General features: G+C 40.9%; 1 protein-coding gene across 3 annotated transcripts in view; it reads right to left on the bottom strand.

Annotated features, from left to right (window-relative positions):
• Positions 1 to 25,915, bottom strand: part of ANO4 (anoctamin 4) — a 257,266-nt gene that overhangs the window by 119,605 nt on the left and 111,746 nt on the right. For 2 of the 3 annotated variants that reach the window (XM_045002153.1, XM_045002154.1), the window contains exon 1: positions 1,369 to 1,497. Coding sequence is in view for 1 of the 3 variants with exons in the window: in XM_045002152.1 (XP_044858087.1) it covers positions 23,307 to 23,465 (159 nt within the window). In the remaining 2 variants the exon portion in view is untranslated. Of the gene's footprint in view, positions 1 to 1,368; positions 1,498 to 23,306; positions 23,466 to 25,915 lie in introns of those variants that run through there. The other variant, XM_045002152.1, reaches the window with a different exon arrangement.

Here is a 25,915-nt window from a genome sequence, read left to right as displayed (position 1 = left end):
CACACTAGAACTTTTAACAGCATTGGTTAAAAAAAAAATAGTCACCCCCCAACTGACTACGCTGTTAAACTTTATGTGTAGACCAGGTCTAAATAAACTGATATGAATGGTGCTGAGTTATCACAGTGATAGGCACCCTAGGCCTAGATAATGACAGAAAGACAGAATTACTCCTGCTGAGACCATTATGCAATAAGTAGAAGAGAAAGGCTACTGCATTTTCTCCTCTCTCTCAAAGTTGGTCTGTTTGCATAAATGATCTTCCATCTGTACAATCAGATTCAATATAGTTTCTTAGAATTGAGTAGTACAGGAAGTACAAAATCCTTAGCTTCCAAGTGTTATGTTGTTACATCAACAGTGCAGAATAATTAGTAAGTATTGTAGAGTGAACTACTGAATAAAACAAAGAAACCAAGCACTCGTATTGATTACTGTTCTGCAAACTTGCAGTAAAATTCAAAGAGGCAATGTCCTAAAATTGGAGGAAGGATAAACTAGTGCCAAAATCTCTAAAATATGCATACACAACAATCTAGGTAATTACTGTCCTGTCAATATGCTTTAGTTCCAGGCAAAATATTATATTAATATAATAGGCAGATGGATTAAAGAAATTTAAGAAATAATGGATAATGTCTTCTTTAAGGCCTAGATCATGATAAATATTTTCAATAATATTACAGGTTTGGAGAGCCAGAGGAATAGAGTGCACACAGTTTTAGTAAAGCCTTTGACTTGTAGGAAAACTGTAGAGAAAATGAAGTAGTCTTATTATCTGGATAAGGGCACAAATAGGATGATTTTTAAAAAATTGCCCAACAAAAGAAACAGGTAGTTATTAATAGAGTAACTCTGAAACGAAGAAACTCAGCCACAGCACTACTTTGTAAAATAATTTACTGAGAGTGTGAAATCCTGTTATGAAACTGGGACATAAAGTTAAACTTTATCTTTGTATAACTTTTCCACCAGTTCAACTCCAGTGATGTTAGCAACACCGGAAACCATTGCATAGACAGGCTGCTGGCTTTTGCCAGTATATAAGCAATGTATCATCTAATCCTGCTGAGTGCAGGTATAATTGACACAATACTTAAATACCATCAACAGCTGACAAACTCTGAACATTGCTAACAGTGGAACTGATTATGTTGTTAGCAACAGGGACAGATGTTTGAAAATTTGCCCTAGTGCAGACAAAGCTTGAGGGAGCTGATTTGAGCAAAAAGTTAGGCCAGGCCATTTGCCTGAAGTGTGACTAAGATCTCCATACCTGAGTCTACTGTAGAGCAAGGTTTCTCAAACAGGGGTTGCCGCTTCTGTAGGGAAAGCCCCTGGCGGGCCGGGCCGGGTCGGTGTGTTTACCTGCCCCGTCCGCAGGTCCGGTCAATCACGGCTCCCAGTGGCCGCAGATCACTGCTTTGGGCCAATGGGAGTTGCTGGAAGCGGTGGCCAGTACATCCCTCGGTGGAGCTCTCTCTAGATGGGAAGAACCATGACTGTGGAGAATGCCTCCCAGCTACATAGCCAACAACTGTGTCTGTACAAAAACTCTGTGAGGATGGGCTGACCCACGTGTCTGTTCCTGTTCCAGTTTTCTTTTGACTCAGGACTTTGTTTATCTGCCTTTTAGCAGCTGTGCTGCCCCTGGGATTGCTGGACTTGGTGCTATTTTGAGGAGCTGTCTTTTGACAGTTAATTTTAAATTGTTTAACTCGCTATGTTCCAAATCTACCCAAAGACTCTTTCAGTCTTCTTCAGTTGGTAGCTAGCCCTCTTCCCTCTCCACTTCTCCACTATGCATGGGATTCAGAAAGGTTTTTAGGCACCTAGATCCCATTGATTTCAATGGGAGTTAGGCACCTGAGTACCTCTGTTTTGGATTACTATAATTTTCAAATTAGGTTTATAATTTTTAGAAGTAAGCAAGCCCATCCCTTTGAAATGGAGGAACCACAATGTCACACTGTGCAGAGCAGTTCTGTGTCCACCGCTGTGGCTAACAGAATCCACATTTTCTTACTGGCCTACTGCAAGCAGTTATTTTGGTTCCCATATTTTTTTTTAAAAATCATGAATAGTTACTTAAGGGAGGGAGTATTGAAACCCTTTGGGCTTTAGAATGGCCATATTCCACTGCCTTGTTAAAATAGTGTTCTAAGAGGAAACAGGGACAAGATAAAAGATGTCTCAACATTTATTCAGCGTTTCAAGCAGTGTTTAACTTAGGAGTTTAGGAGGCACAGATGAATACAAAACTGTCAAAGCACTAATGAGGAAAGAGTTCTGTGCAACTGCTGAGAAAAACAGCACTACCATACATGGTATGAAAGCAGAGTGGCAGCAAAGTTAACAGGAAAATAGAAAGTCTGATGCTATAAATGTTGGCAACTGTCTGAAGTGATAAACTCTTCTCAGTGGATGAAGCACTTCAGTATATGTTGTGAGCAAGGCAAAAGGAAAAATCACCCTGAACTGTATTTAGAAAAATGTTTTCTCTTAAGGTCTGACAAAGAAGTGCCCTAGTTATTACAAAAGAAATCCAAGACATAGAAAGCAGTAAAGATGCTGCAAAATGCTAAATGCAGGAAAGATGAGGAAAGCAGTCAGCATTATTAAGATAAGCCAGATGTGTACCCAGAAGCCTCCTACTGCAAGACAAACCCAAGAAAGAAACCAACAGGACTCCACTGGCCATCACATACAGTCCCCAGCTCAAACCCCTCCAACGCATCATCAGGGATCTACAACCCATCCTGGACAATGATCCCACACTTTCACAGGCCTTGGGTGGCAGGCCAGTCCTCGCCCACAGACAACCTGCCAACCTGAAGCATATTCTCACCAGCAACTGCACACCGCACCATAGTAACTCTAGCTCAGGAACCAACCCATGCAACAAACCTCGATGCCAACTCTGCCCACATATCTACACCAGCAACACCATCACAGGACCTAACCAGATCAGCCACACCATCACCGGTTCATTCACCTGCACGTCCACCAATGTAATATATGCCATCATATGCCAGCAATGCCCCTCTGCTATGTACATCGGCCAAACTGGACAGTCTCTAAGGAAAAGGATAAATGGACACAAATCAGATATTAGGAATGGCAATATACAAAAACCTGTAGGAGAACACTTCAACCTCCCTGGCCACACAATAGCAGATTTTAAGGTGGCCATCCTACAGCAAAAAAAGACCAGACTTCAAAGAGAAACTGCTGAGCTCCAGTTCATCTGCAAATTTAACACCATCAGCTCAGGACTAAACAAAGACTGTGAATGGCTTGCCAATTACAGAACCAGTTTCTCCTCCCTTGGTTTTCACACCTCAGCTGCTGGAACAGGGCCTCATCCTCCCTGATTGATCTAACCTCGTTATCTCTAGCTTGCTTCTTGCTTGCTTATATATACACCTGCCCCTGGAAATTTCCACTGCTTGCATCCGAAGAAGTGGGTATTCACCCACGAAAGCTCATGCTGCAAAATGTCTGTTAGTCTATAAGGTGCCACAGGATTCTTTGCTGCTTCTACATTATTAAGATGAATAAGAAGAGCCAGCAGCAAAAGCAGAGAAAGCTAAGGTAGTTGAGAAAGAGAAAAACTGATACATTCAAGACACAGGAGGCCTGATTCTCCATAGCCCCGCACCTTATGAAGTCATTTACACCAGTGCTAAGTGAGTGCAAACCACTACCTTTTCAAACCATTCAGATTTGATAATGATTCTAGTCACTTTGTACTGAGATCGAGAGAGAGAGAGAGAGAGAGAGAGAGAGAGGATTTATGCACAGTCGAGTCAACCTGTGGAATTCTCTGCCACATAAGGCCATGAAGGCAAATGCTGTGGCTGATGGTGATTTAGCAATGATAATATACACATCTCTTCATCATCTCCTATCTGGATTATGGCATTGCAGGTTATTTGGGCAGGAAACCCTCAGCCTTTGGAAAACTGCAGCTGGTGCAGAATGTAGCAGTGTGCCTCCCAGCAAAACAGGCTGCTAACGGTACTCCGTCCCAGCTCTCCATTCTTTGCATTGCTCACCATGGAACAACAGGGTAAGTTTAAAGCCCCCAACCTTATGTTCAAAGTGCTAAATGGTCTGGTCCTAGGACACCTTAAGGACCACTTCATCCGGAACTGTCTTTCACAAGAGTAAAGCTTTTCTCAGACTGGGTTTTAGTGGGGACTAGCCTGAGCCTGGGGAACTCTTTCCAGCAGCAACTCAGAACTACTGCAAAGCTCACCATGTGCTAATCCAGATCCACAAAGCACTTCTTCTAACTTGCCTTCCCGAAGACTAACGCAGAACATCAACTCACTGAGAAAACCCCAAACAAACTAAAAACCCTACAAGTGCAATTACCTCTCCCCCTACTCTTGGGGGGCAGGACAAGGAGAAGAAGGATGCAGAAGAAACTTCAACTGATAGCCGTGAGTCTCCTTGTTTAATTTTCTAACTCTGGAAGGTGCTCAAATGCTAAGTTAATGGGAATAGGGTATAAGAACCTGCAGGGCCGGCTCCAGGAGTTTTGCCGCCCCAAGCAGCCAAAAAAAAAAAAAGGCGCAATCGCGATCTGCGGCAATTCAGCGGATGGTCCTTCACTCCGAGTGGGAGTGAGGGACCCTCTGCCGAATTGCCGCCGAATACCTTAAAGTGCTGCCCCGCTCCGGAGTTGCCGCCCCAAGCACCTGCTTGATAAGCTGGTGCCTGGAGCTGGCCCTGAGAACCTGAACAGAACAGAAAAGAGGAAGCAGATGAGACTTACAGAGGTAAGGTGAAGACGCAATCTGGAACTTCAGTTTTCTAAAGTGTTTGTTTGATTTTTGTTTCTTAGTGATATTTTTTGTATCTCTCAGGCACAGTTTGATTTCGCTGTCTAAAAAAATCAGTAAAGAAATGAAGACTTTTTAAAATAAAAATAAAAATGATTTGGGTCACAGTGGTATTTTGGAAGGGAACTTTCCCAAAACTATCCCTTTTCCTGGTAATTCCCCTTTTCGGGTAATTTGACAATACTTTCAAAAGGTTTCAGTAGGTTTTAGGGCAGGATATTTTACTATCAATACATACTTATCACTAGCTAAAGTAGAAGCTGATTCTTATGTTTCAAGTATACCTGTTTTTGAAATCAAATGTATAAAGGCATGACAAGAAAGCCTCTTCTTCGTGAAAGCCATCAATTTAATTCATAAAGGAACAATCCAATTAACCAGGTGGCTGAGTACCCAGGAGTATAATTAGTGTAATAGATTTATGGGTTTGGATGTTTATATTAAATTGTTATCATTGCTCCTGGGAACTGCATCTGCTGACGTAATTAGGTAGAATATGTTCCCAAGAGGGACACAATGCATTATTAAACCTGCATTTGGCATAATTTGCAGACATAAAATGATCAGCCCATATTACTGAGTTTGTAAAAGGTTACAATCAAAATTCTTAGGTGATATAAAACACAGCCAATTTAAAACTATGCAACTTATTAAATGCCTTTAGAAACATAATTTGTATTTGGGAACACAGACCTGTACTTTGCAGTCAAATACAAACTATCAGTACTGAAGAATACCTACAATGTACCCAGAATCTAATGGTAAATATTTAGGGCCAGACTGTGCCTTTCTTTGAGCAAGAGGGGGAAGAAATATACAGGTAGCCTGCCCAGTTCCTTACAAATTCACATAAGATCTGGACACAATCACAGTCCTTGTACTATGGGTGGTAGAGTTTCAATCTAATTTTACTTTGCCATAGTCACACATAGTATGTGTGTCTTATGTAAAAAAATAGGTAATTGCCTTTAGCGGTAGTATTAGTCGTAGTAGGGTTGGTCAGAAAACAAGAATTCCATTTTGCAAAACAATGCAGTGTTACATTTGTTTTCTTTTGCATCAGAACAAAATTGAGACATTTCAAAAAATTTCAGGAGTGTGTGGAAGAGAGAGAGAGAAGCTCCTGCCAATAGCCCAGTGGTTAGGGTACTCACCCAGGATGTGGGAGAATTGAACCTGAGTTTTTCACATTCCAATGGAGTACCCTAACCACCACACTATAGACTCAGTGTCTTTCTTGATGGCCCAAAGAATATTTAACTATTTACACAATGTGGAACAGCTCCAACAGGAGACAAGGATAGAGACTTTTCTGAGAAAAGTTTTGGTTTTCACACTCTTCCACCTAAGACAACAAAGGAACCAGCCCTTTGACTTTTGAGGGGAGGGCATCCTGACCCGAGAATATGGTCAGAAATGTTGCTGGGAACATGAGGTAAGGATTTTACCTTGAACCGAGTCTAGTTTGTTAAATCTTAGCTACTAGAAAGCATTTTATCTAGATTTCTCTTGTAACCATTTCTGACATTAATACCTTATACTCACTTAAAATCTCTCTATAGTTAAATAAACTCGTTACATTTTTAATCAAAACTAATCCAGTATTGTGTTTTAACCGAGCTGTTTGGTAACTCCGTTGAAAGTAACAAACTGGATATTGACCCCTTAAGTGGCAATGGATCTATAGTATCTGAACTGTCCAGGAGGAGACAGGACACTGCAGAACATATATTTTGGGGGAAATTTGGGATTGGGATTGTGTTGGGGTCACCCTGCAAGTAGTAACCAAGGCAGTTGGAAGCCAGAGTGTGGCTGGTGTGTTGCTGACAGGGCTGTTGGGGTCAGAGTTATGGGACCAGGACTGCAGCTATACACAAACATTCAGGATATAATCTTCATAGTGTTTGGCTTTTTGTAAGTGCCCAGGTTGGGAGCTACAACAGCACAACATTGTGAGGCACCCCACATCACAGGGCAGGAGGTGACACAACCCCTCGCTGGTCTGGACATCCTTTTACACTGTTTTATAGGAAGCCAAACATTGCATGCTACAAGTGTCCTCCAGTTATCCACTGAGGGTGAGAGATCTTCAAGTGATAGTCATGGAGAGTCAGAGAAGAAGATGGGAGATAATAAAGGGCCTGCTCAAGAGCTGTACAGAAAAAGGTCTAATCTTGAAATACTATGGAGGAAGAAACAACAGGAATTGGACACAGCCTGGATGTGAAGGGCAATGGAAGGAAGGAGTCAAACTCTGAACAAAATGACGGTGCTGTTCCCAATGACCAAGAATGGGGCTAGTGGTGAGAATTTAAGAGGAAAAACAAGGCATCCATGAGGAGATGTCAGGAAGTCAAACTGAAACACATGTTCTGATGGAGGGACGCAGGTAGCGAGGGAGTGATGAGCTAGATTTGTAGTCATCAATATAGAGATAGAGCTGAAGTTGTGTGAGGCCATGAGATTACTCAGACAGAGACTGTAGAGGGAGAAGAGCAGGAGAAAAGGATAAAGCCCTGTGAGAAGGTGGGAGAAAGAAAAGTGGGAGAAGGGAGGAGGACTTATTACTTCCTCCTCTCCCTCCCCAACCCTGCTTTTTCACAGTGAATGGGAGTAGTGGACTTCAGAAAAGAGCCACTTCTGCCAGCTTGGTCTGCTCAGTTGTTCAGTAGCATTATATCTGCTAACCTTTGTTCTTTGCAGTTATCCTTCCAAACATGACAGCAGCAGAATCACTTGGAGGCCTGCTAATGTCTAGCTATGGGAAGAGCAGAGGTAGACAATGAATGCACAGTGGAAAAATGCAGGGGAAATAAGAGGGAATAAATGATCCACATCACCCAGGACACTAACTGCAACCAGGTAATATGCAGGTTCCCTAGCAATCACCATTGTACACGAACACATTGAAAACAACATTGGCTGGGTCATGTCATAGAAAACAAATATTACAGTTGCCTCACTGAGGGGTTTGTCAGCCAGGATGACTCACATGTTGAGTAGAGTAGATAAAGAGATCCCTGGTAGACAAGAGACATGGTGGTCCAGCTCCTCATAGGTATTTAGGAGCCTAAAACTTATTTAAATCAATGGGAGTTAAGTGCCTATATACGCAGTGATCATACAGGAAATACATTGGAGTACCATTATCACTTCTAGAGGGATGAGGATTCCAGACACTCTCAGTGCTACAGGGGTGGAAGATTGCCACTAAATTCTGAAAACTTTGATACTGAGTCACTCAGAAAATTGGCATTTCACTTACAATGATGGGAAGGGAAGAAGAGAAATGGCAAGTGAATTTCAAAGCATATTTTAGATATGAACAACAATATGTATATCTATTTGAGTAAACTACAAATTATGAAAATTATATGCATTTTAAGCATTTTCTATACTTTTAAAACATTATTTGATTTTTTTTAATTGTTTGGAAATGGCCTAATGATATGGATGGTGAAAGGGCTGTAAATCCCAACTGTGCATTCACCGAGAGATAATTAAATGGGTTCTAAGCCTCTTCAGCCCATCTGATTGCAGCTTACATCCAAAACCATTTTATAAGTCTGTATAAAGAACAGCAACAAATAAGAGTGACATACTTAAATATGCCTGAGAAGCTTTGCCCATACCATGGATATCTCTGTAAAAGCTTCTATTTTAGGAACAGTTGTAAATGAAAAATTACATTACAAAATGCTATTTTCTCTTATTTTTGGTAATTCAGAATAAAATCAGTGAGGTATATTTCAGATACGTAGTGGGATAGGAAGAGTGTTATAAGTGTCTGAATCCCGTGACCATTTTTTAAAAGAATCACCTATGAACAAAGGTCATATGACACTGATAAAAAGCCATTATGTAATTTTTCCTCTCAAAAGAAAGAATCTTAATATTAGGGGAAAACATTCATTTGACTTGGGCAAGTAGAAATCAAGCTAATAGGAAACAGACAATGGAACTTGCTGATGCGTGTTTCAGAAACAGTTTCTAGTTCTGAGACCAAGCATGTTACACTAAAATATATGAAAAACAATTCACTAAAATTTGATGGATTTTAACTGTTTGGGATAGAAACTAATTCTCTAACTGACTTGACTTCATTGTAAAGCCTATTTATGACTGATTCAAAGTGTTTATGTTCTAAATACTTGAATGTTTTATTTTCAGTTTTAGACATCTGTTATTAAACAGGCATCAAAATATGTCAGGTTTTAGAGGGGAAAGAATTATAACTGTATTTCTCAGAAATGTATATTTGGGCATATTTGTTCAAATGAAAATATACCTGGGTACTGTGCTATAATTAGCACCCCACCGTTGCAATATTTCAAAATGTGACATTCATATACGAAACTCAAAGCAAAGGTCAGCAAGCTAAATTTTAAAACACGAAGGTCCAAAGTCTATAACAGCATCTAAAATTCATCAACATGCCATGCACAGAATCCTCATTGAAACCAACAGGAATTCTGCAGACTAAACAATTGTAGGATCAAGACCCTCAAACTAACCACTCTCCATTTTAGTCTTCTGCTACCTTTATTTAGCTCTGAAGGTCTTCATCTTTGAGGACAGTTTCAAATTTTAAACAGGGAGAAGAAAAGTAGAGAGATGGTTACTTCAAAAGAAGTACAATGTTTTTATATTAGTGCTTAACAATGAATATTTCACAAAGGAGTCAGTGCTGTTCCTTCTAAATGGAAAGCTCCATGTAAACCTATTAATACAAATTACAAAGGACGTCTAACAGACTTAATAAATACTGTAGTACTAAAACTGCCAGAGGAATGTTACTTTAAACTGTTTTGCCTACAAGGCATTTTGAGGGATTATTTGAAAGGCTTTTATGTCTGAATATAAAGGTTTACATGAGCAGAATGGGGTTTTGTAATTTAGAAAATAGCTTAACCAGAAGGACAGGTCTAACTGGCTGGCAAAGGCTTTCAAACTTCATGGCTATCTCCACAGAATGCTTCCCCCAGTTCAGGCTTTCCTAAATCTCACTCACATCGTCACTGCATTACATCCACAAAAGGGCAAGAAACAAATAAAGCTTTAACTGAATATTATTGTAGCTAATTATGAACACACAGTAAAGCCTCAAGAGCCCCAATAAAAACTAAGAGATATATGGTGGGTAAACGTCTCTCTTGCTTTATGCACCCATGAAGGGGAATAAGAGAAAATAAGGCAACCCTTACTCTGTTGCATCATCTGTCTGTGCATGGGGTGGCGTAGTGGGGGGCCATATCAGGAGAGCGATTTAGAGGATGACGATTCTGTTTTGTGGCAACTTTTGACATTTGTTTTAGTTCGGCACTGGAACCAAAACAAGCCCTTAGAACATTTTAATGAAAACAAAACTGAGTCAGAGTCTCAGCTTTCTAATCAAAACTTGACCTTTTTGAGTGTGAGACTCATCCTCTATAGTCTGGTGGTTAGGGCACTGGGATGTATGAGAACCAGGTTCAAGCCTCTGCTCTGCCTGATTCAGAGTAAAAGTTTCCAATGCAGGTTACTCTGAATTAAGCAGAAACTTGAACCTGGGACTCACACTCCAACCGCTAGGCTATAGAGGGTGAATGTAGCACATGTGCTCTCTGCTGACCAGTGTGCTCAAGAACCAAAAAACCTTCCCAATGTAAACTTTGTCAAAACATTTTGGCTTCAATGCAATTCGACCAGATCTATCAGGCTGCTACTCCTGTTCACCTGCGGGTTCAGAAATATTGTAAAAAAGATGCCATTTTTCAGGGTGACTCAGTGTTAAAGCCTAGAGAATTCAATGGGACACTACTACATTTGGCTGCCATTTCCAGAGAGGCCTGCTTCTCCTGACCACCAAATCAGCACAACTGTACTGTAAGGGCCCAGTCTTGCAATCCTTAAGCATCTAAAGCTCTCACTGTGCTCTAGGTAGCTACAGACTATTGGATCTAACAGGTTCTCCTAGAGTCTACAGTGGACAAATATTCTGCTATGAAATCAATGCAGCTACAAAAAATATATCTTATGGAATAATTACAATTTAATCCAGGAAGGACCATAATATCATACAAGAAGATCTGGATAACCTTGAAAATGGGAGTGATAGAAACAGGATGAAATTTAATAGTGCAAAGTGCAAAGTTATGCATTTAAGACAACAAGAATTTTTGCTATAATCTGGGGACATATCAGTTGGAAACGACAGAGGAAGAGAAAGACCTGGGCGTATTGGTTGATCACAGAATGACTATGAGCCTCCAATGTGATGTAGCCATGAAAAAGCTTAATGCAATCCTAGGATGCATCAGATGACATTGTTCCAGTACAGATAGGGAAGTATTATTACCACTGTACAAATCAGTGGTGAGTCCTCATCTGGAATACGGTATGCAATTTTGGTCTCCCATGTTTAAGAAAGATGAATTCAAACTGGAACAGATGCAGAGAAGGGCTACTAGGATGATCAGAGGAATAGAGAACCTACCTTACAAGAGGAGGTTTAAGGAGCTTGGATTGTTTAGCTTAAGAAAAAGAAGGCTGAGGGGAGATACAATTGCTGTGTATAAATACATCAGAGGGATAAATTTCAGGGATGGAGAGGAATTATTTGGCATAAGAACAAATGGCTATAAACTGTCCATCAACAAGTTTAGGCTTGAAATTAGACTAAGGTTTCTAACCATCAGAGGAGTGAAGTTCTGGAACAGCCTTCCAAGGGGAGCAGTAGGGGCAAAAAACCTAACTGGTTTCAAGACTGAGCTTGATATCATACCATCCCCTCCATAAAATTAAGATTGCCTACAATGGCATGTGGTCCATCTGCGACTGCCAGTCGCAAAAATCCTCAACTACCAAAGACGGAACACTAGATGGGGAGGGCTCTGAGTTACTAGAGACAATTCTTTCCCAGATATCTGGCTAGTGGGTCTTGCTGACATGCTCATGGTCTTACTGATCACTATGTTAGGGGTCAGGAAGGAATTTTCCACCAGGTCAGATTGGCAGAGAGCCTCAGGCAGGGATTCACCTTCCTCTGCATCATGGGTCACTTGCTGGTTTAAACTAGAGTAAATGGTGGATTCTCTTTAACTTGAAGTCTTTAAATCATGATTTGAGGACTTCCGTAACACAGACACAGGTGAGAAGCCTATTACAGGAGAAAGTGGGTGAGGTTCTGTGGCCTGCAACTTGCAGGAGGTCAGACTAGATGATCATGATGGTCCCTTCTGGCCTTAAAGTCTGAGTCTGAGAGAACATATTAATGTAAAATGAAAAATTATCTCCTCTTCAGATGGAGTGCTCCACATATAATCCTTTGTAGGCCAGATGTTTCTGAACACAGTGTCATCCAAAGGTTTTAAACTCCCTGATTTACAAAGAGTGGGCAACAGAAAACTATGTCAAGAGAAAAATGCTGAACTTCTCTGCAGAAAAAAATGGACTATTTGTGGAAATATTTTCAATCCATTGGTATTAAACCATTATTCCAGTTTCTTAATATTATCTAGCTCAGAGTTGGCCAATCTATGGCTCCAGATCCACATGTGGCTCTTCAGAAGTTAATATGCGGCTCCTTGTATAGGCACCGACTCCGGGGCTGGAGCTACAGGCACCAACTTTCCAATGTGCCGGGGGGTGCTCACTGCTCAACCCCTGGCTCTGCCAGAGGCCCTGCCCCCACTCCACCCCTTACCACCCCCTCCCCTGAGCCTGCCGTACCCTCGCTCCTCCCCCTCCCCCTCCAAGTCTCCTGCATGCCATGAAACAGCTGATTGGGAGGTGCGGTGAGGGAGGCGGAGGCACTGATTGGCGGGGCTGCCAGTGGGCGGGGAAATGCTGATGTATTACTGTGACTCTTTAGCAATGTACATTGGTAAATTCTGGCTCCTTCTCAGGCTCAGGTTGGCCACCTCTTATCTAGCTATTCTATTCTCTTCAAATGCACATCAATAATTGCAATGAAACATTTCCTACGACATTCACACCAGACCTCTTTGCCTGCCACCTTTACATTCTATGTATAAAAGACTGTAATTTGTGAACTACACAGAGCATTTACTTTATAAAGAACTCTAGACACATCCCAGGGAAATGGATCAAAAGTCTACTTTTTAAACTGCATTGTGAAATTTGAGTTCAAACTCCATCCATATAGAATTCCAAGTACCTCTTCTGTGCTCATAATCTAAATCTTCATTGAGCTTCATGGTAAAAACACAAACAAACAATCACCCCCCCCCAATTATTGTTTATCTTGCTTGGCTACCAAATCGTTTTTTCTCATAATGCCCAGCTAACTGAAGATGCTTCTACAGTATAGTGACAAAGCCTTTTTGGAGCAGTGCAATCTATGAAAAGGAAACCTGGCACTGGGTGCCATTCTTTTGGATACCTATTCACTTATCTATGGATTATCTTTGAAACACAGATTTTATTAAGTCTCCTGAGAGAGCTTTTTGCATTACAGAATTAACTGATTTACTGTTCAGTCTAGAATGAAACTTTGTATGGGCAATTGATCTGTGTATGGCTTGCACAGGCTGAACCACATGGATTACCTGCCACTTGTCAAAGGAAAACAACAAAGAGAGCGTGCAGCTGAACATGTTAAAGTAAATAACTAGACTTTCACTTTCACAGCTAATGCATATGTTGGCTTTGATTTTCAGCTTGGCCTTACCGAGGATTCTTTTGTTGCACGTGCAATTTTGCAGGCACAGTTTATGTGTCTGAAAAATATTTGGGGGTTGTGGTGGATAATCTGCTGAAAATGAGCTCCTAGTGTGATGCTGTGACCCAAAGAGCTAATGCAATCCCAGAATGCATAAAGAGGAGAATCTCAAGTAAGAGAAGAGAGGTTATTTTACCTCTTTATTTGGTACCAGTGCAACCTCTTCTGAAATATTGCATGCAGTTCTGATCCCCACAATTCAAGAAGGATTTTGATAAATTGGAGAGGGTTCAGAGAAGAACCACAAGAATAATTAAAGGATTAGAAACCCGGCCTTGTAGTGATAGACACAAGGAGCTCAATCCATTTAGCTTAAGAAATGTAAAGTTAAGGGATGAATGATTACAGTCTGTAAGCACGTACATGGACAACAAATATTTAACAATGGGCTCTTCAGTCTAGCAGAGAAAGGTGTAACACAATCCAGTGGTTGGAAGTTGAAGCTAGACAAATTCAGGCTGGAAATAAGGCATTAATTTTTAACAACAAGACTAATTAACCATTGGAACAATTTACTAAGGATTGTGGTGGATTCTCCATTTTAAAAATCAAGCTAGAATGTTTTTTCTAAAAGATCTGCTCTAGGAATTATTATGGGAAGTTCTGTGGCCTGTGTTATATAGGAGGTCAGAGTAGATGATCACAGTACTCCCTTCAAGCCTTGGAATCCATGGCTGTCATTTAGATGCCTAAGTGCTTGATTTGTGATTGCAGTCAGCCATGGTGCTTAGAAATCTAAATAATAAACTGTGCCTGCTAATAATGCAGTATTTATGCTGTTCATGAAACTGCAGCTACCACATATGGTATAACTTCCTCTGTAAATTCATTAGCTCTTGTTATTTACATACTGGATAACAGGATTAGAAAAGTAAGCGACTGAAATGGCCTATTATAGAGAGTCAAATCTATCCAAATGCTTAACATAGTCTATAACAGAAGACATGTCAGATAGTAAATTGACACTGCAGTTGATCTTATTCAAAAGGGAAGATCAGAGAAGATTTAGCTTTTCCCAAATGTCTGCCCCCACTGGGAGAGAAAATTTGCAATTCTTGATCAGATTTCTTGGTATTTGGCTTAATGCAGGTGTAGAGTGAAATCCAGGCTCTAAAGAAAGCAGTAGGTGTTATATCCTTGGGGCAGCCGGTGTAGGAAGCAATCACTTGAGGCCAGAGAGCAGGCAGCTAAGCAAAACCTCCATTTTATTTACAGATATACAGAGAGCTCACTCAGCCGGTTGAAACCGGCTGAGCTATCCCTTAATAGTCTAACTCAGTTGCCATAGTAACAAAACCCATGACAACCAAATACACAACAGTAGGAGTTTTGAAATAAATGTTGGTTACAGTTTCTCTGTGTGTGCATGTACGTGCATGTGCATGAACATGGGCAGGTGTGTGCATGTGGCAGGAGGGATGATTCTGAGATAAGTTAGAGGACGGGGAATTAAAAAGGAAAGGACAGGAAGGAATTGGATTTTACTCATCTTGCAACTTTCCCGAAGTATATTTTAAAATGAAGTTTAAGATAGCAAAAGAGACAATATATAAACAGTAATACGAACAAAACAATATAACGTAGCCGATTCAGAATGCATCAACACTTAGAAGGCAGATCCTCAGCTACAGGTCAAAAGACCCTATAGAATTTTGAGTGTGTGGCAGCAGGTCCACACAGCTAGCTGGCTATACAGCGCTGTAGATTCACAACCCAACTTGCCGCACACTAAGGCTCTGTGTGGACAAGACCTCGGTGTGACTAAAATTACTGCCTCTCAATGACCTACATGCTGAGTTTACATAGGGTGACCAGCTAGCAAGTGTGAAAAATCGGGAGGGGGAGGTATAGTTGAGTATATAAGAAGAGCACCTAATATCAGGTGGTCCTGATAATTACAGGACATCTGGTCAACCTAAGCTTACAAGATATCTTTTCTAACTGCCAGCTTTGCAAACACAACTTGGGTTCTGCAAGTTAAGCTATTCTTTCCAACTCATGCATCACAACCAATAATAAAAGGTGTACAACTGGAACTTCATTAGTAACACTGTCAATGATGCATGAGCGGGAACAGAACATAGCTCATTCCAACATAACTGTGTTGGCTCGTAAGTACTAACAAGAGAACAAAGTAGGAGAAGTTATTTTTTGTCAGAAAAGAACACTGCTATAACTGAATATATATTGGAGGAAGAGCTGTTGATTAAAAATGTGGCATTTTCACAATCACTTTTCTGAACATAATTGTATTTTAAGTTTCAGCTTGTAACGTTTTTTCTCTATTCAGCCTATATTTCAAGCCTTTTACTTCACTTTGACATAGTCTTAAGCTAATTTTGGTTTTACACTCAGGGATCAGTCGAGACTCACTATATTATACTATACTGTGTATTCTTGTCATTTGTGATTTCTCATTACATTCATTACTTTCAGCAAGACTTGAGCCAAGTCATTGCTGAGTACATGCAACTTTCTCAATACACAGTACTAAACCTCTAAAACCTTGTCCCCATTAGCACAATGTTATAGCCATATTAAAGGAAACTACTTTAGAGAGTACTTACTATCCCTCCACAAACACATTCAGAACCCATAAAGTCAAAAAATAATAATATATTTATATAGTATCATTGATTCAGAATGCTCCCCAAATGGTTCGCAGATTTAAATTATACCTACTGGTGGCTACCAGTTCACACACATTAGTGAAGATAAGAATGAGCTGTCTTGCAATGAGTACCTATTTTATACTTCTGCTGCATATCAACTGCCAGATGTTGCCCCACAAATATCAGTTGCTGCTTAAGGCAGATAATCAAGCACAATTAGGGGATGACCTGGTGACATTTTGACACTGATGGTGACAATGTTGAAGTTTTTAATTTGGCATATAGCACTAAAGCACATAACATAAATGGTTAACAGAAAACTGAGAAATAGTGGTAGACAAAACCAACCCTTTCTTTAACTGAAAGGGAACATCAACAAACAGACTGAAACCCAAACATATTGACTGATTTTTGAAAAATATCAGAAATTAGTTTATGGGCGATGGTCTACCTCCAGTGACTCTGAGGAGTATGCAGTATTTGCTTGTTGGCACATAGAGGACTGAAGGGTTTTGTTGGTGTTTTAAAACATTTTATTGATTTCATACGGCAACATTAACCTACATATATAAAATAAAAATACAGGGCCTGATCCTACTATCCTACTTTACATGAGCAGGCTGACTACTCATGCAAGATTCCTATTTATTTATCTCTATCAGCATATTTAAAGTGACTTTTGTTATGCTATTTAGGTGAAGTAGCTAGGGTTGCATTATTGGGCCTATGTATAGTATATAAACACAACCGGTAAGATTCTCACCCCCACTGCAGCCCCTTTATGCCTGGTAAAAGTGCCAGAGTGATGAAGACGGACTCTAAAAGATCCTGATCCGTGAGGGAGAATTCTCAGTGCAGAAAACCAGGGCTGTCTGGGGGGGGGGGGGGAGGGAACAAGTGGGGCAATTTGCCCCAGGCCCTGGGCCCTGCAGGGGCCCCCACAGGAGTTTTTGGGGGGCCCTGGAGCAGGGTCCTTCACTCGCACCAGGGGCCCTGGAAAACTCTTGCGGGGCCCGGGGCCCCAGAGCATCTTCCGCGTCAATTCAGCGGTGGGGGGTCCTTCCGCTCCGGGACCCACCGCCGAAGTGCCCAGGCCCCCTGAATCCTCTGCGCGGCCCTGCAGAAAACAGCCTAAAGGCTTCCTTCTGAATTTCCCCTTGCAAGTACTGGTGTAGGGCAGTGCTTCCCAAACTGTGAGTCACTGTTGCCTTGGGGAGCCACAAAGGATTCATGGCGGAGCCACGAGTATTTGGGAAAATTTTTAAATCCATATGCTTGTTTTAGTTTTTTTCTACTTAAGAGACTATTAAGCTAGGCTTAAAAATCACCTGCATCTTATCTATGCATTTTACACTGCTGTTGCTATGGGGGTGGGAGGAGGTGGGAGGGGAGGACTTCTCTGTGCCCTTCACCCTGCAGAGGGCCTTCTCCAGAGAGGCTGCTGCTGGGGGCAAGATTCAGCAGGAAGTATCTTGGAGGAAAGCTCTCTGCTGGAGTGGATGACAAAGAGATGCTTTCAGTGCTGGTGGAACTAGCAGATAAGGGATGGGGACTGAGGGGGGAGACTGGTGCGTCTAATTTTTATAATGGAACATTTTTACCAAATGCTAAGCCTACATGTAGCAAAGGTTTGGCTGAAGAAGATGATTTGAATAAAGTTAACCAGAAAAGGAAGAAAAGTAGATAATGCGATGACAGTTACATTATGTTGGATTTTCATGTCTCAATATTATTGCACAAAGTCCACAGCCACAATGTGTCATTTAGTTTCAGGTATTAGTAAATGAAAGTTTGAGGTCAGGGAAACTACAGAGGCATTTAGAACCAAACACCAAGAATTTGTAAATAAGAGCTGTGATTTTTTGCCATCAAATGAGAAGCGTTAGCAAAACAAAGAAACAAACAAAAAAGTCATATCTAAACAAGCAACTGTTCCCCCAAAAGCCTTAGAGACATCTTACGTTGTGGCAATGCAAGTTAAAAATGCAAACAAGCACACACCATTGGCAAAACCCTTCTATTTCCGCAGCAATAGACATGTGTAGAATTAAGATTGGGGAACAAGCAGCCAGGGCACTGAAAACCATTCCTATGTCAAAAAACACAATCTGTCAGTGCACTGATAACCTTGAAGAAAATGTCCAGGATCTCTTGATAGAACAAGTTATGAAGAGTCAATATTGTGCACTTCAGCTTGATGAATCCACAGACATAGCCAACAGGCTCAGCTTCTGTGTTATGTGACATTTGTTAAAGCAAGTACAACAGCTGAAGACTTACTATGTTACAAAGAAATCCCAACCCAAACCACCAGGAAGGAAATATTTAAGATCCTCGATAAATTAAGAGTGGCTGAATGTTTTAACTGGGCTACTTGTATGGGGCTATGCAGTGATGGGGCAGCAGCCATGACTGGAAAAAACAGTGAGGTTGCAGCAGAAGTAACAAAAGTGGCACCAGCAGCAACTGGGACACTATGTGTGATTCATTGCCAAACTTTGGCATCAAAGAAGTGGAAACCTGAAGTACATGAGGCCCTTGACATTTTATTAAAACTGATAATTTTATAAAATCCCAAGCAGTGAACACAAATGGTTTTAGGGTGTGGTGCAAAGAAATGAATTCTCACCACATTCAACTTCTGTTTCACAATGAAGTCAGGTAGTTTTCACATGGGAAAGTGTTATAACGCATCTTCGAATTGTGTGACGAAATCAGAATTTCCTCCTTGGGAAGACACACCTTGCAGACTATGTGTGTGTAATGTGAACTTCTTGACTATGTTAGTTTACCTGGTGGACATATTTGACAAACTGAAGGCTCTGAACCCAACACTTCGTGGTAGGAATACAAATATACTTGATATGAAAGAGAAAATCAGGGTATTCATGAAGCAGCTTTGTCTTAGGAAATGCCACATTGAAAAGGAAGTTACTAAGATGTTTCCAGTGTTAGACTTTTAAAAAGAAAAAAATTAAAGTGATCAAAACACTATTAAATTCACTATATTAACACATTTGCCCAGATAGTATTCATATTTTGACAAATATTTTCCTGGAGTTGAACATGAATCTCCAGACACTGATTGCATTTGAAATCCATTCTCGGTAATAGTTGACTCCATTCCAACATTAAGTATCTCAGCTCAAGAAAATCTCTTAGAATTGTCACACTGAAGACCAACTTTCAGATCTAACAAACCAGGAATTCTGGATTTAAAGGAAAGTATGAAGAACTCAGTAATTAAGCTATGAAAGTGCTGCTTCCATTTGCTTCCTGTTATCTGTTAGAGTCTGGGTTTTGCACCATGATTTCTGTGAAAACTAAACACAGAAATTGTTTAAACTTCAAAAACAACTTACATCTAGTGCTATCAGAGATTCATCCAAACATTGCGCAACTATGCAATTTGTAAAGGCCTAATTTTCTCACTAAAATCTTAGGCTGTGTGCAAACTCACCAAAAAATTCATATTTTCAAATTATAGTTTAAAAACCTGGATTAGATTGGTGCGATGGGGCTTAATCCCCATCACCTGCAAGATAAGGGACAAACACTCCAGTTAGTCATGCTCTGCATCTGTAGGGTGGCTGATTAATTAACTGCCTCCTGGCCAGAAGAGGCAGAGCAAGGCCTAATAAGTTAACTGAGGGAGCTCAGTTGTGGAGGGAAGACCCATGAGAGAGGAGGTAAGGAGTTCCCTCCCCGGGAAAGGCCTGGGGTAGGCAGACTAAGGAAGGCCAGAGGGACAGGATTGGTACCCGTGGTGGGCCCTGGAAAAAATGGGGGCAAGATCTAGGGAGAGACTGAGGGAAGGCAGGACTTTTCTACAGAGGGAAATTCACAGCGGGAGTAATGTAGGCTCCTGTGGGAGGGAGCCCTGAGACAGGATTTTTAAGTAGAGAAGAGAACGGTAGCCCAAGAGGGCAGAAGAATTATTAATTTGGACTTTTGTTTGGACTTGTTTCTGCTACCCTGGAATGGGTCTGAATGTAGGTGACTTGGGTGGAGCCACAGAAAACCTGGGACCAGTGGCAGGCAGATTTCAGGAGGTGCTGGAACTGAAGATAGTGGCAACATCCCACACCGACATAAGAAGGCACGCCAAAGGTGAGTGGGCACTGCCACGATTGGGTTATAGAATTAAACAAACTGTGTGATGGACAAGTGGCAAAACTGTCCCAATTTTAGGGTACCTCTTGAATCTAGTGTCCTGTGTTGGTTAAAAAACAAATCAACCAAAACCAGTATTTTGTCAGCTTCATGTTTCTGATATTGTGCCTCTTCTTCTTCTGGTTTAACTTTTAGATTTCATGCTATTTGTCTTACTGGTTCAAAAACTGCCTCCACAGGCTCTTGCATCATTTGCATTTGTCAGGGTAGCCAGTATCATATGCCATCCTTTCATTGCAGTGTTTCTGGTGCATTTGGTTTCAAAGTTGTAATGTGAATAGCCCTTAAAGTTTCCATTTCATCACTTCATCTCAAATTAAACAGGCTAAAGCAGACAGGACTAATGTCAAAATTCTAAAGCAACATCACAAACAGTCAAGTAGCCAGATGAGAAACAATCAAGAGCCAGACAGAAAATTATTGAATAACCCATGTTCACCTTACTCCAAGATTCACAACCGATACCTGCTGACATTCAGCAGCCAGAACTGGAGAAAGCTGTCTCTCACATCTTCCCCAGTTATAAACTTAGCTCTCTTCCCGCTGGAAGCAGGTTCATTATGCAACAGTAACGAGCACCAGCCAAAGCTACTACTTATACATTCCAGCACTGAAACCCAGATTGATTTGGAACTCTCATCAAAGGACAGACCCATGCAACTGAAATGAGACACAATCCATCATTCCACCGAGTTCAAACTTGGAGGTTGCTAATGTACAGAGAAAGCTACTGGTACTGTAATTCTACTTATTTCCTCTGATTAGAATTCAATTCAAGGACAAAATGATTATAAAATATGTATCTTAGGGTTTAATTTAAAGTCAAAGTCATATTTTCTAAAAGACTACACATTTAGATGTTAAAAGTATTTACTAGAGCTATGTAACAACCTCATTTTGATCATTCTGAGTGAAACAAAATTTAGAGATGTCCAATTACTAATTCTAGCAAGAAGTCACATTTGGTCAAACAGTATTAATGAGAAACATAGCTGCATGTCAATGGCATAATAGAGCAATTGAAATGAATAGTGAGATGGCAGAACATTCAGAGAACTTGTATGCTAGGCAGTAAAAGAGCAAACACCAATAAAGGCACATTGACTTGAAAGAAGACAACTGTATAACCACCAGAGAGAGAACCTCAAAAGTCGATACCAAGTACCTTAAAGACAAATACTTTAAAAGTTTCCCATGCAAAATGCTGCATTTAACGTCCATAATACATAAAAGACAGTGCCTTTGTAGCTTTCACTGTTGGTCTTAGTGCCATAATAAATCCAAAAGCCTGTTTCAAATTTCTCAAAATAAAACAGTTCTTCAAAATAGAACTATTTGACAGACAGATCAATAGGCAGGATTACTTTCATGTTCATCTTCTGCTTTGATAAAACTTAATAAGCTACAAAAAATATTTCCCCATGTTTGTTCTTGACTTTATGTTATGAAAGAAGATCAGATTTTGTGATCTGGGGCTGAACGGCCACATACTCCTGTATTAGCTAATAACAAGTTAACATGATGTTGAATTTCCTCTGTGAAACAGGTCATTGAGAGTACAAGCAAGAAACCTATGTAATAAATACATTGTCATTAAACTACCGTTGTGACATGAAGGTTATTTCCAAGATACCTTGATGTAGTAGCTACTGGTAAATGTTGATGTTCTAATGGTAACCACTACACAATATCTATCAGAAAAAAATGTTAAAAGGAAGGCAGATATGTATAAAATTTTCATTCCTTTCAAAGAGAAAGGCCTGCCATTTTTTTCCCAGTTAGCATTCTGATAGGAAGCGTGCTGTTCAAGGGCATGTGCAGAAGAACTACAGGCATATGGTTGATAACATGCATTTTAAAAATCAGTGGGACAGAGTATAAAGACAGGTAGATAAACAGACACATGGTAGGTAGCTCAGGAAGGTCTTGAATCTACAAATCCTTATATGGTATGATCCAGCAAGCATTACACTTCAGTACAAGTGAGAGTACATGAGGCACAAGTAAGATGAAGTACTAGTCATCCTCCACACTGACTGGCACTGAGTCTCTAGCCCCCTCCATGCACACTAACTTATTCATAAGTGTAAAAAGAAGTGGAGGATGGGCAGAAAATGTGCACCTCTGAAGAGACATGTTTAAGCATGTTCCTCATGTTACTAAGCCACTTACCCATGTATGACTTTTATAAGCTTTGCCCCTGCTACATATGATTAAAAAATAAGTTGACATAGTATATTTCACATTAGTTTTCCCCATTATTGATGGTAGACTTTGTGGTATCAGAAATATCATTAGTTTTAATGGCATTTTTGTTGCTCACTAATCTCATTTTTTTGTACAGTGGAGGGCTTGATAGTGTTTACTTATATGGTAGGAAAGAATGTATTCCCTCAACTGCAGGAGTCACCGGATGAAATTCTACGGCCTTGTAATTCCAGAGATCAGACAAGATGATCTTAGTGGTTCCTTCTGGCCTTAAAATCTATGGGTCTGATTCTCATTTACACTAGGACCCATTTACACTGCTCTGTATATTGACACCCACTTTAGGGCCCCTTTCCCCTGCCAGGGCAGTGTAAAGAGGTCTTAGAGCAGTGATACTCAGACCTCAGTGGCTCAAGAACCAAACTAGAGATCAACATTACCCAAAAGAGCCACAGTAGTGGCTGTTTCATGTTCTATATATCTATCATTCTCACAGCAAAAAGACTGACCAAGTATTCTACAATTGGTTAACATAGTAAAAGCATCCTGATTGGTTAATAATTAAATCACACAGTGGTTTGATATTATGTCCTGCAAAGAGTTGCAGGAAACACATTAAGGAGCTGCTTGTGACTCCTGAGCCTCAGTCTGAGTATCACTGCCTTAGAGTAAATGAGAATCAGGCCCTACTAATCTATTGAGTTTTATATTTTAAAATTTTCAACAGAGAAGCTCTCTTACCTCTTTCTCCATTTGTAGTCCTTCTGCTCTGATATTTCTTTCAAATACTTCTCTCTTCTCTGTCTGTGGGCTAGATTTTCTGTACACCAGAATGTAGTCGATCCGGCATTTTCCATCCCTAAAATATAGCCCATTGGATTTGTTTTTATCAGGTACTCCCTGTGAAGAGCAAAAACAATTACCAAAGCATAGTTGACTATCACCATTTGAACCTAAGGAGCGACAAATTTCAGTGTGATTCAATATAAAAGTCTTGACTGGTAAGCAATTAGGAGAAGTGGGCCAAGTCTAAGTGCTTTGTGTGTGATGTTTCATAAGATTGATAGCTTTGTCTAGCATCCCATACAAAATACTTCTGGATTTGATTGTCTCCACTTAAGCCGAAGGGGTATTGACCTCCCAGATTCAAAACTAGGACACCTTGCTAGGCAAGCTTTAAAGTCGTGAGGAAAGGGAGACAAAGGGAGATTTTATGTCACTTGAAGTCTGACAGGAACTTTTAACATACAAAAATAAGTAAAAGATGGAGTTATGCTGAAACAAAAGCTGAAGACTAAGAGTTTAATGTACTAAAATATCTGCATACAAACAAAGTAGAAGAATTGGAAGTATTTCAAAGTGATGGCGACTATGACCCACTGTGTTGAGCATAACTCACCCCTGACTGGCAGGTACCCTGTACTGCAGCAACAGCTTCAATAGCCCTCCACAGGTGGCAGAAGAGGACTGTGATGGGGCATCCACCCTCATTGGCATGTAAGGGGTCTATAGTGCCCTAGGGAGGCTGCATGGGAAGCAGCCCATAGGAAGAGAGGCTGTGAGAAGCAGCCAATCGGGGCTCAGGAGGCCCATATAAGAACCACCACAGGGCAGAGCAAGGGCAGTTACTCCCTGGAGCTCAAGGAGGGAGAACTGGGTGCCTTGCACAGAGCAGTATTGGCAGGGACCTGGGGAGCATAACGAAGCTCCTGGCTAGCTGCTGGGACTTGCGGGCTGAAAGCCCTGAGAAGAGGGTGAAGAATATGCTGGGGCTATGGGGAAGTGGCCCAGGAAACTTAAGCAGCACTGGTGGAGAAGTTAAGGAGAGGCAGCAGGAGGCTGCTATCTACAGATCCTGGGCCGGGACCCAGAGTAGTGGGCAGGCCCAGGTCCCTCCCACTTGCCTCTGGGGAAGTGGCTGAACTGTAGAACTGGGAGATACTTCCCCCCAGAAAGGGGAAAACATGGATGGTGGCCTGGGTCATGAAGAGGACACTGTGGGACTTGGACTGAGGTGGGTCGGCAGGTGCGGACAATAACAGGAGATGCACCACCAGGAGAGGGTGCACCGACAGAGAGCTAATCCCTGAGATGGCCAGCAGAAGGCACCATGCTGGTGAGTGACCCTCATGACGAAGACACAAAAATTCTGTTTCCATCCCAGCATAGTCCCACTAGATTAACTTTAGAACACTATGGAACTATTGAACATACCTTCTGATTGGATTTACCAGACTGGAAATAACAGTCTATCTTTAGTAATGGCTAAAGAAAACACAACTTCTTGACTATTACCTGTAAATAATGGACTGGTTCAAGCATTTTCTACCCTTGCAACAAGCAAACAGATTTAGCTTTTTTATTATTATTATTGCTTTATTGATTCCTTTCCTTCCCAAAAATCTAATAAACCAGGAAACCAGTCTCTTTTAAAGAGTCAGGTCAGGTGTGGAGGTGAAGGTTGCCATTTATCCCTCCCACTTTTTTACCACCACCTCTCTTCTCTGTCTCTCTCTCTCTATTATATAATGTATGTGCGTGTGTGCTCGCACACACGCACACACACACACACTCTATAATCTCAGTACCACCCCTGTCAGCTAGTAGGTTTACGCTTTTGTGTAGATGGGGTATGTTGCTCAAAATGTGGAGGCTGTAAATGTGTTTTGAAGGATTTTTTTAAAGAAACGTTAAAGAGCCTGACATATGCAATGTTACATATTGAAATAACAAAACTCTTCAGCCATTGGAATGGACGGTGAGAGGGGAGTGATGGAGAAGAGCTCGCAGGAGTCCTCCTGTTAACATTCCACAGCCAAACTGACGGGACGATTGGGGTAGTTTCCTGATTGTGATGAGTCACCCTCTGTCTGGATACTGGCAAACCATCCCTGCCAGAAATAAACTAAACCCTGTAGCTAATAAAAAAAAAGTCTTAAAATCAAATAGTCTGCCTTTCAAATGCACTAAGTGTCAGGAATTTTCATTCCATTTTCCCAGAGGAGAATTGTCTCCCATTTTAAATGGCACAGTCTGAACACTGTGCACAATCAGTATAAAAATGTATCTTGCAGGAAAAAAAGGATAAATATTCCCAACAAGGGTGCTTGGGGTTGTTTGCCTCCTTGGTTCTGGTTATGAGAAAGCATCTTAGTGTAAATGAGAAGGTTCCACACAGCCCTTAGCCTTGGGACACTGGGCTCACTGTAGGTTAAAGGAGGGGAATTTTTGAAAGAACCGCTCATTAAAATATTGACTTCACAATGCCTTCCAAGTGCAGAGTTGGTACAGTAGGCATGGCTTGTCAAGTAACAAAGAAGTTTAAAAGCATTAGGAACTGACAAGAGACC

The sequence above is a fragment of the Mauremys mutica genome, chromosome 1 (genome assembly GCF_020497125.1).
Source record: "Mauremys mutica isolate MM-2020 ecotype Southern chromosome 1, ASM2049712v1, whole genome shotgun sequence".
NCBI classification, from domain to species: Eukaryota; Metazoa; Chordata; order Testudines; family Geoemydidae; genus Mauremys; species Mauremys mutica.
The sequence above is the reverse complement of the archived record's forward strand: the minus strand, read 5'-3'. Positions and strand labels throughout refer to the sequence as shown.